The 12,475-nt window shown below is 30.2% G+C and overlaps 1 protein-coding gene across 3 annotated transcripts in view; it reads right to left on the minus strand.

Annotated features, from left to right (window-relative positions):
- Positions 1 to 12,475, minus strand: part of Kap-alpha1 (karyopherin alpha1) — a 76,454-nt gene that overhangs the window by 12,959 nt on the left and 51,020 nt on the right. For all 3 annotated transcript variants that reach the window (XM_075361459.1, XM_075361458.1, XM_075361460.1), the window contains 2 exons: positions 5,275 to 5,479; positions 2,087 to 2,230 (listed from right to left, as the gene is read on the minus strand). In XM_075361459.1, the coding sequence (XP_075217574.1) occupies positions 2,087 to 2,230; positions 5,275 to 5,479 (349 nt within the window). The remainder of the gene's footprint in view (positions 1 to 2,086; positions 2,231 to 5,274; positions 5,480 to 12,475) is intronic.

Raw genomic sequence — 12,475 nt, forward strand, 5'->3', positions numbered from 1 at the left:
TAAAAGTTATTTTAAGGAATATTACATCAACTGAACCAAGCAACACCAGAGCTCAGAGAAGGCAGTTCTCTGATGTGGTGGGCTGCCACTTAGAAACTTACTCATGCAGACTGGTAAATTAAAAATAATACCTGTTCTAATGGACAAACACAGAATTCTCATCATGGGAATACAGGTACTAAACATTAACCAAGACGCCATGGAATCTCAAATATATAGACTCTACAAAGGATACCTGGACACTCTACAAAGTGTCCCACAGTATGGGACAGGATTTTTGGTAACCTCAAAATTCCTATCACAATCTCCAAGAATCTCAACACTCATCCTAAAAGCATCTAATAAAATTTATACCATATTAAATGCCCGCACCCCCACTAATGAAAACGAAACTCCTTAAGATCGTAAAGAAACAGAAAGGTTTTGGGATCTATTCGACCATACCATAAATAATATCACATTAAACTATTCAGAGGGCTCAATGCTCAACCAGACCGAAAAGTTACTGTGACATCATTGGAAAATGGCTACCCAAAAGAAAACAAATGAAAATGAACACAGACTTTTCAATTTTTACAGAAACCACAACCTAAACTCGAAATCTACATATTTCAAGAGGAAGCCTCAAAAATTTAAAACCTGGAACCTGACTATACTAAAATAAAATGGCAGGCAACTATATCATATCTTCATCGACAAACACCACCACAAAGTGATCTACAATGTAAATGTCCTCCAAGGAGTAGGCACAGAATCAGATCACTACATAATCAAAATTGAAATAAGTTCACTCTCCAAAGGAAGCAACAAAACCAAGCCTCTAAAACTAAAACAAAAATAGACCTTACCCAATTAATCAACAATCAAAATTAAAAAAAGCAACTAAAAAAAAAACAGGCATGGAAAAAATGAAAGATCGTCACAGAATTGGCCCTAATAAAACCTCATATAAAATCATCAATTGTGGAAAAGTGAATCCAACAAACTAGCGGAGAAGAGGCATCAAGCATGGCATTCCACAAATCCAAAAAATCAGAACTAAAATCTTGTAAAACAAAGAAAAGAAACCAACTGCACCCCAAGGAACACAAAAAGACAATCCATACATATTGAAATACATTGAAATCAATAGAATTCAACAAAAGTGAGTCGAGAAACTACCACAAAACCTTTGAAAAACCACTCAAAAATATGAACCCCCAACCCTACTAATGAAGGATGATAACCATAATCTGGCCCATAACTATAAGACAAATGTGGAAATCCTAGCTAAATATTTCAACAAACTCATAAATTGTGAAGAATCAACAGAACTCCTAAAGTTCGACACCAGTACCACCACCGGAAAACATCAGTACTCCCACAATAAATGAAATCTACCAAGCACTGGACAAGGTGAAGAATTACATAGCAGCAGGAGAAAATCAGATCTTTGATGAGATCTGGAAACATGCAGGAAGACCAATGCAGCAAAACATCATCCTTCATCTACAGCTTGTCAACATCTGAATCAAAGATCATAAACTACCAGAACACTGGACGACAGCTTTCATTCACCCACTACACAAAAAAGCAGACAAAACAGATCCTAAAAACTGCAGGGAATCTCACTCCTAGACACAACATAAAAAATGCTCTCAAGAATCATTCTCAACAGGATTGGTTTACAACTCTAGAAAGAACTAGGAGAATACTACGTAAAATTGAATTAATATTTAACACCAGTGCCTTTTCTTTTTTTTATATTCACAAAAATCACTTTCTCCCTTTTCCTGAAACTATACAGATTCTTAAAAAATAAATAAAAATAACATTAATACAATTTTCATAGTTACAATACTTTTTATTAAAAAAGAGAAAAAATGTATATATATGTATTATCTATTTTTAAAGCTAAACCATGAATGATCAGAAGCTACAGATATTAAAGCACTTTTTACATTGCTATATCATTTAATTACCTTATTTTAGAAACAAATTATTGCAGTAGGGTCTCGTACACGTGGGGAAAACCTAATTAATTAAAATTATTAACATAAATAATTACATTTTAATAAGTTTTTATCTGTATTTTATTAAAACCTACCTGAGATACAAGATACCTAATTTGCTCAGCCGTTCCTCCAGAAGTTGCATTTGTAATAGCCCAAGCTGCTTCTTTCCTTGTCTTGAATTCAGCACTACCTAAAATTCCCATTAAGGTAGGGAATATGTTTGCTTCTATAACAGACTACAACAAAATATTCAAAATAAATTTGATTTATTATGTGATTAAAAAATGTGTAATAATTAACTATATCGCTGAACGCGCAATCTTGTTAATTCATTTGAATGTTCATTATTTTGAGAAAATGTTCTGTCATGCCTTTCTCTATATCACTGGTTAAAAGAATTAACTTCATAATTCTTTTGAATGTTCATTTTTAGCCATTACTTTGTCATTATTGTTTTTATCATATTTTCATTTACTGTCATTCTCTTCATGTTTTCCTCTTTTGAATATTTTATAAGTCAAATTTTCATCTTCACTTTCATCATCAGATCCTCTTTGCGGCTGTTTATTGAACTAAACATCTACCTTCATTTTCCTCCATAACTGATCCTAATAAAATATTTTTTTTAAATTATAAAACTCTGTCAGAATATATATATATATATATATATATATATATATATACATATACTATAACCTATCATAATATTTTACATGTGCAATTCTACATGAATTAAATATACACAAAGGAAATTTTTATTATATATTCATTTTGTAAATTTAAAAATACGCAGAGTATAAAAGAAAATGTTTGAATCTGATGAATGTTTAAATCTGATGAATTTTAGATTGTACAATATACATAGTGCTGGTCTTTGTTAGTTCTCTTAAAATGCAAGAGATGGCATTGATTGATATGAGATTATTTAATAAGAGTTAAAAATTATTAAGTAGGTATTTATTTAATTAAAATAAATTATTACTGCTAAAAAATAAATATTTTATCAATTCAAATTAAGTTTTAATTGTTAAAAATTATTTCATCTCTAAATTAGCTAAAACCAACAATTTTTAAAAACCCTATATTAAACTATTTTAATGTATGCAGTCTCACATCAATCAGTGCCATCTGTTGTATTTTGTGAGAACTAACCCAATTATATATGCTTAGTGTCTTGCGTTAGGTTACAGATTTTGATTACGAGTCAGCAATTTTTTTCTCATGTTCCCATGTAATTCGTATGTACAAAAAATTCTGTCACAATGTGCCTAAAGACGTTTTCACTTCAAAAACTAAAATAGTACACCAGTTAAATAGTTAATTAGTAAAAAGTTAAGTTAAAGAGCACACACATAAAAAAAAGTTAATGAAATAAACATCAAAACACATAACAGCTGAAAATGAATATGACACTTTCAAAACAAAATATCAAGATAAACCTTACAACCCAATAATAAACAAGATAATACCTTACAACCAATACATATTAAGACACATAAAAGTGAAAAAATAAGTTCTTATACACTAATAATATCATTGAAATCATACTAAAACTTTCAATAAAGAAATATTTAAATCAATTTACTAACCTAATAACCACATAATAAAATATTTAAAAACAAACAATTGTGCGGAATTTATAAAATTAAATGTAATGATTGTTGGTATTTAAATAGGAAAAACATCTTTTAAAACTAAATTTCTTTAATATTATAGAAATTACAGAAATAATAAATTGGGTTTAATATGTCAGGCCATCTAATAAACAATAAACATTCTATTTCTGATATTAAAACAAATTTAGGAATATTAGAATTTAATAAAGATGACAAAAAATTAAATATATTTAAAAAAAACATAAAAAATACAAACAAAATTTCAATTTAACAAACCATCAAAACAGGGCTTGAGGGAGATGGTCTTATAAAAACTGCTTAGCAGCACTCGTGTAAATTAATATGCAATTTTCATTATGCAATATCAAAATTTTTTCAATCATGAGTAAGGACGCAGGATCCTCCAAAAGTACTTTCATGAAATATTAAGGTAAGATATGTCTTATTTCAATATTTTATATATATATATATATATATGTGTGTGTGTGTGTGTGTGTGTGTGTGTGAAATTAAATAGCTGGAATTTTTATATACAAATAAACTAATGTGATCACTGGTTCTAGTACAACTAGAATCGGTGAATGGACTGGGCATCTATTTTATAAACAAGCATAGTTATTTATTTATAAGGAGTAATCTAGTAATATATACTGAAGGTATGATGCAATCCATTCAGAAATTATCTACAATAGAACACAAAAAATAGAATGCATTTATGAGGTCTTTTCAGAAAATAACCGAACATTTTTAATTACGTGCCAACAGAGATATTATTAATGTGTGATTGGCAGCATTGTGTTCTGCATAACCACCTCTGTAACTACATATTCTTGGATTGTTGATATCTCATTCAGTTTTCTTGTAAGTGTTAGTAGCGATTTTTGTAATGAGGAATTTTTTTATGAATGAACTTATATCTCAATGTCGTAACTGTAAACCCAGCTTTCGTCTCCCGTTATGATCCTTTACATGAATGTTTCACCGTCATCGGCTTTTTCAAGAAGTAGTCCGACAAACATTCAATCGATATTTTTTTCTGCTGTTCGGTCATCAAATGAGGAGCAAACTTTGTTGCAACTCTATGCATGTTCCATTTTTCGTCAAAATGTCATGACATGATCCATTTGAGATGCTAACCTCTTTTGCAAATTCTCAGACATTAAATGGCGATTTGCACACACCAGATCATTGATTTTCTGAACGCGGATGAGATCAATTGAAGTCGAAGGCCTTTTGAGGGTCATCTTCAATTGATTGATGACTACTTTTAAATCGTGAAAACCCATTTGTAAAATTGTGTACAAGCCAGAGCATCATCTCTGAAAGCTTGTTTCAAATGTTGGAACATTTCTGCGAATGTCTTCCCCAGTTTCCCGCAAAAATTTATGTTGTATTGTTGCTCCTGAAAATCACTGATTACAAAAACTGCTACTAACACTTAAAACACACTGCACTCAAATAACAACAACACAAAAACTAAATGAGATATCAACAATTCAAGAACATGGGGTTACAGAAGAAGTTATGCAGAACACAAGGCTGCCAATCACACGTCACTAAATATATCCATTGGTGTATAATTAAAAATATTCAGTTATTTTCTGTACAGACGTCTTACATCAAAAAAAGAAAAAAATTATTACTCAATTAAAAAAAGAACTTGCCTGTATCTGTTGCCTGTTGCCTGCAGTTATATTTGAAATAGTCCAACAAGCTTCTTTACGAATTGTTTCTTTAGAAGATAATAGTAAGTCTAATAAACACGGTAATACTGAACAATTAAGCACTACTTGCGTCTGCACATCATCCCCGGTTACAATGTTGCCTACAGCACGTAAAGCTGCTGATACTACATTATTTTGGTTATGCCTAAAAATAAAAGAATGAAGATAATTAATAATACATAAAAAAATATTAAAATAACTGATCACACACACACAAAACTGTAACAAAAAACAATTTGCTCACTAATGCTCACTAATTCATTGTAACAAGACATCCATCATATATTACACAAGAATTTCCAACTATTTACAAGATAAAAGCAACATAAATAATGAGAGTAAGCGCATGGTTTTATATAATTTTAGAAAGAGACAAAAAGAATCCTAAAGCATTCTTGAATAAAAACTGTAATCTGAATTTTTTTGAATAATCATAATTACTTTTAGTGTTAGTAAATATATATATTTATACAATCTTCACTTTATTGCAAATACATTCTTTTTCTAAATGTCAGTTATGACTACATATGTAGAACACAGGAATATACACATGGACAATCTTATTTCAGTGAGTCTTTTCGGCTCAATCTTTGGGCAATGCAAGCTAACATATCAGTTGTTTTGTTGCCTAACCTACCAGGTTAACTTCTTTTTCACTTTTATAATAATAAAATCTTGATCAAAGATTTCAGTCACTAAACATCTGGATTGTGTAGTGTGGTTGTTACACTTTTATATCAACTTTATACCTTCTGTAATTATTAACCCTGGTCAAGTAAATTACAGACATAATTAGGAATCAATTTTTAGTAATATACTGGCAGAAGAAAAGAAAATAAACAAACTCTTCAGAAAATCTAAGTCTTATTGCTTTAATTGCACAGAATTTTAAACAAAGAGAATTACAAATGAAAGAACACAGCTGCAAATTGTAAATTATGACATCAAATTATAATTTTAAAAAAACAAAGGACAATGAGCAAAAAGAAGTACACAACTGCTGTCAAAGATAAGAAGTTTCAAATCTCATGACAGAAAATTTTAAACAATGAATTAATTGTAATTAACAAATGTAATCAGCTCATATTACACCTCTTAGCCAGGCAGTTATTTCTACAATGATCTTCTGATATTTCAAATGTTAGACAAACAGCGAGGTGGAACTAAATAAAAATTTAATTTGTCAAAGTATTAATTAAAAAAAGATGGAGTGAAGGAAAAACTAGTGATAAAACTTTGCATAAGCAACAACCCCAACATCACATGCTGGAAACCCATCAGACACAAACAACATATATACTGTAGAATCAGACATGCCCTTTCAATTTTTCAATCCTCAAAAGAATAAATAGATGATTCAGAAGAAAATTTAAACACCAGTAAGGGATAGTTCATTATTTTAGACAGAGCTGGACTAAATAGCATATAAATGAAACTTTTGGAAGTGCAGATGTTGAAGATGCCAATGATTTTTCTGTTTCAGGGTCATATTTTGCAGAGGATACTGTTACATGCATTCCAATTTTACAGAACAACTTTGCAAATGAGGAAAAATTTGGGCTTTAATTAAAACTAGTAAGAATGCTTTAAAGAAGTTGTTGATTTTTTTCACTTTTGCATTTTCATTTCCACTTTTTATATATAAACAGTATTTTTCATACCCATCAACAACAATTTTTTTTTTTATACTACCTTCTTATGCACACTTACCATTACAATGTCTTGACCAAGATCTAACTATAGATTAAGATGAAGAGTGGCACATTATCTATTGTAAAAAATGTTTACAACAGATAATGTGGTGATAGTTAATACATGGGTAACTAATGGTTACAGCAGCTGAAAGCAGTGACAATAGCTCCAATGAATCTGTCATCAGGCAGTGGCAATACAGATTACATAAAAAGGAATATAGCACCTGGTAAATGAAAAAACCATCATATCCTTCCTTTCTTCCGACAGTTTTTTTTTTTGTTACAGGTGAAAGCATTAACACATAAAAATAATAAATAAAATTACTTAAGCAAATAAAATATAAAAGGGTATTAAAAAAAATAAATATATATATATATATAAATAAAAATAATATTAAGGCAGATTAGAAAAAAAACATACATTTGCCATATAGTGTACACTTGTGTGTACGCATGTTTGTGTTGGATTCCTTATGCTTCCTGTTAGTCCAGGAATACATAATTTACTCCTATCCTGCACATCAGTTGAACTTTCTGCACTTTTATGAGTAATATTTCAAACTTTTCATAAATTAAATACTAACAATTAATAATGTTGCCCAATATAAAGGTTTTAGAAAATTTTAAAAACTTCAGAAAAATGCATTGATGGAAATGAATCAAACAAATATCAAGAGTGGATGAGGAACAAATTTGTTTGCAGTTCTTTTTATATATACGAAATCAATGAAATCTGATCACAAGTGCTATAGAAGTTGTTGGGAGAAATATAAAATCTGCTTTAATTAGCTGTATCCCCTAATGATATGACCAAATTGTAAATAACATGAAGGAACTTTCTAATAAAGACCTTGTCACCTTAAACCAATCAAAACTGAACCTAAAGCTGACCACACAATTTTCAGATATAAAGGCTTTTTAATTTTAAGGGTTTTCTTAATTAATCACTGGCACCTTATATACTTACTATTTATATGACCCAGATTCTGAACACAGTGTAAAGGTAACAGTGGTGTGGCACTGTGCTACAATAAAAATATCACCAAATAAAGACACTAGAATATAGAAGCAAAAGAATTTTTAAGACATCTAAAAAAATGCAGGTAGCAAATAGCACCAAATACAACCCACACCTCCCTACTTCCAAACTAGAATTTTTTCCAATTAAATAGTAGCAACAACCAAAATATACAATTTTTAAGCATTGATATAAGCACTATATATACAATATTAAGAACATTACTTCTTTTTTTTTTCCTTCAGTCATATGACTGGTTTGATGCAGCTCTCAAAGACTCCATATCTACTGCTAGTCATTTCATTTCGGTATACCCCCTACATCCTACATCCCTAACAATTTGTTTTACATATTCCAAATGTGGCCTGCCTACAAATTTTTTCCTTCTACCTGTCCTTCCAATATTAAAGCGATTATTCCAGGATGCCTTAATATGTGGCCTATAAGTCTGTCTCTTCTTTTTACTATATTTTTCCAAATGCTTCTTTCTTCATCTATTTGCCGCAACACCTCTTCATTTGTCACTTTATCCACCCATCTGATTTTTAACATTCTCCTATAGCACCGCATTTCAAACGCTTCTTATCTTTTCTTCTCAGATCGATTGTCCAAGTTTCACTTCCATATAAAGCGACACTCCAAATATATACTTTCAAAAATGTTTTCCTGACATTTAAATTAATTTTTGATGTAACCAAATTATATTTCTGACTGAAGGCTCATTTCGCTTGTGCTATTTGGCATTTTATATCGTTCCTGTTTCGTCCATCTTTAGTAATTCTACTTCCCAAATAACAGAATTCTTCTAACTCTGTAATTTTTTTCTCTTCCAATTTTCACATTCAGTGTTTTCACATTAGTTTTGTTTTGTTCTTGTTTATTTTCATGCAATAGTTCTTGCATAGGACTTCATCTAAGCATAGATGAAGTCCACCCATTAGTTACCCGTGTATTAACTATCACCACATTATCTATTGTAAAGATTCTGTTTAGTCTAAATCCTTTTTACTCTCCGCTAGAATTACTATATCATCAGCAAATCATAGCATCCTTATCTTTTCACCTTCTACTGTTACTCCGAATCTAAATTGTTCTTTAAAATCATTAACTGCTAGTTCCATGTAAAGATTAAAAAGTAACGGAGATAGGGAACATCCTTGTTGGACTCCCTTTCTTATTACGGCTTCTTTCTTATGTTCTTCAATTATTACTGTTGCTGTTTGGTTCCTGTACATGTTAGCAATTTGTTCTTCTATCTCTGTATTTGAACCCTAATTTTTTTTAAAATGCTGAACATTTTATTCCAGTCTACGTTATCGAATGCCTTTTCTAGGTCTATAAATACCAAGTATGTTGGTTTGTTTTTCTTTAATCTTCCTTCTACTATTAATCTGAGGCCTAACATTGCTTCCCTTGTCCCTCTACTTTTCCTGAAACCAAATTGGTCTTCTCCTAACACTTCTTCCATTCTCCTCTCAATTCTTCTGTATAGAATTCTAGGAAAAATTTTTGATGCATGACTAGTTAAAATTGTTCTGTATTCTTCACTTTTATCTGCCCCTGCTTTCTTTGGTATCGTGACTATAACACTTTTTTTGAAGTCTGACGGAATTTCCCCTTTTTCATAAATATTACACACCAGTTTGTATAATCTATCAATCGCTTCCTCACCTGCACTGCACAGGAATTCTACAGGTATTCCGTCTATTCCAGGAGCCTTTCTGCCATTTAAATCTTTTAATGCTCTCTTAAATTCAGATCTCAATATTGCTTCTCCCATTTCATCCTCTTCAACTTCCTCTACAACACAATTTTCTAAGTCATTTCCTCCGTATAACTCTTTAATATATTCCACCCACCTATCGACTTTACCTTTCGTATTATAAATCGGTGTACCATCTTTGTTTAACACATTAGATGTTAATTTATGTACCCTAAAATTTTCCTTAACTTTCCTGTACGCTCCGTCTTATTTTACCAATATTCATTTCTCTTTCCACTTCTGAACACTTTTCTTTAATCCACTCTTCTTTCGCTAGTTTGCACTTCCTGTTTATAGTATTTCTTAATTGTCTATAGTTCCTTTTACATTCTTCATCACTAATTTTTTTTTATATGATAAAAATTTTAATGCAAAAAACCCATATCTAATCTTATTCTACTACCCAATCAATAAACAAATCAAAAATATAAAAACCACTCCCTCATTCCTAAAAATGTTTCTTAATTTTCATAATAAAATATATATATATATATATATATAAAGTAGAAAAATTATTACAGATAATATTTAAGGTGGATAACTCTTTAAATTTTTAAATAAACTTTTACATATCTTATGATAGTACCAGGAACATAAAAATTAATTTGGCAAATATATTCTAAGAGTCTATATAATTCTATATTCTATTCTATATTCTATATAGAATATATATATTCTATATTCTAAGAGTATAATATAAATATTATATCCAAAGAATCATTCAACTCACTAAGCAGCTGAAACCAGATTAGAATCCTTAAACTTAGTAATTCACTGTAATTAAAATTAAAAGCTCTCAAGAGAACTAAAAATTAAGGAAGTTTACTGTAAATAAACACATTGATTGGAGATACAACAGTTTCTAAAATATTACACTGGTGATTCAGATATGATGCCTATACATCTAGAATCATTCTCTACGAAATGGAAAAAAAGAGTTACACAAAGTTTGAAAGATCTTAAATGTTGAATGAAGTCTCTAGTAAAATTAAATTTTTCATATGAGCCTTGATTTTCAAATAGTTTCAAACGAGAACTTAATTCAGAAAAGGTTAACATTATAATTAGAACATAATTGAGAATCAAAATACACTTATTTGTCAAAATATTTTGTTGTGCATGTGTCCCACGAAGAAACTTTCAGGATATGATATACTGGTGAAAATAATGAAAAAAAAAAGGTCTGAAAATGCTTTCACCTCTTCTAATAAAAAGAAGGCCTACTGTAATTTTAGACTGGGAAATAGTATAAAAACATTTCCCAGAACTGTAACAACTCCAGTAGTTTTTAAGATATATGACAAAACAAAAAATTTTATGTCGAAAAAGTTTATTAGGTTTGTAGTGTATAATACCTTTGTTAAATGACTAATAAATGTCGAATATTTAGTAAAAAAAACTTGTAGAGAATTTAATTCTGAAAATGTAAATACAGCCATAAAAAGTAAATAAAAACTTTTAAAAATTGTTTTTTTATTAGACGAGATAAAAAGAAAATCGTATTATTCTGAACTAACATTATTCTTAATATATCCACAACAAAAATTAAATAAAATACATGAAATAATAAATGGTAACATAATAACAAACGTCAGTTACAGTAATAGTTTGAAATTCCCACCTGCCCGACATAAAATATTTCTGGTGGCTTTCTGCATCATCTCAGGATTATTGTTTTGTATAAATTCAATAAAATTTTGTATTTTAAAAAGTAACTCTTCTATAGTATTAACTTTCTGTTGGTATACATATTTTCATAGCCCCATACACTTTTCATATGGCCCCAAATGAAGTAATCTAGTGGCATTAATAAGGCGATCATGGTGGCCAACTGATTGGTCAATCATGTCCAATTAAGAGATACGGTTTTGTAATTAAATTTATGAAATTAGCATTCAAATATTTCTAGCTACTAAAGAAAAATGTCGCATTGCACCATCGTGCTGGAAACCCATTTCCAATCTAGTTTGTAAAGGTCCTCCAAAATAGTAAACAAATTTTTCAAGAAATGAACTTATCCATCTCCTGTAAAATTTTCTTGAAAACAAATGATCCCAGAATGTTGTCATAGATAACGCCACACCAAAAAATCTGAAATCTATGTTGGAAACTAGTTTCCACAGTACCATGTGGATTGTCTTTGCTCCATAATTATTTTTAGAATTGAAGACTTGTCATTCTCGGAAAACTGGCTTCTTCAGTAAACAAAATTGAATTTACCTTATCAGTGTTGTCGAGAAGCCAATGACAGAAGTTTAACTGCTGGGGGTAATCTGTTGGCCATAAATTTTGAACCTTCTGCAGGCAGAAAGGAAAAAGATTTTCTTTCCAAAGGATTCACCGCACTGTTTTTTGACAAACCAGTGCGACATGAAATTTGCCGTACTAGGTGCCTGGGCTACACTGCATTTGCTGAACCACACAATGTTCATTAACACGATTTACTTGGCATTCAACAGAAAACGAACACGTTGGAAATGACCCTTTCATTCATAAAGACTGATACACCGAAGAAAAGGTTTTCATATTTGGAATCTGCCTACCAGGAAATCTCTTTTGTTATTCATTCTGAGCAGCTACACAATTTCCACTACAAGATCCATAAACAAAAATTATATACGCATATTCCTTGTTAAAAATGTGAAACAGCATATTTACACTACGATA

This window comes from Lycorma delicatula, chromosome 3 (assembly GCF_047948215.1).
Source record: "Lycorma delicatula isolate Av1 chromosome 3, ASM4794821v1, whole genome shotgun sequence".
Lineage (NCBI taxonomy): Eukaryota > Metazoa > Arthropoda > Insecta > Hemiptera > Fulgoridae > Lycorma > Lycorma delicatula.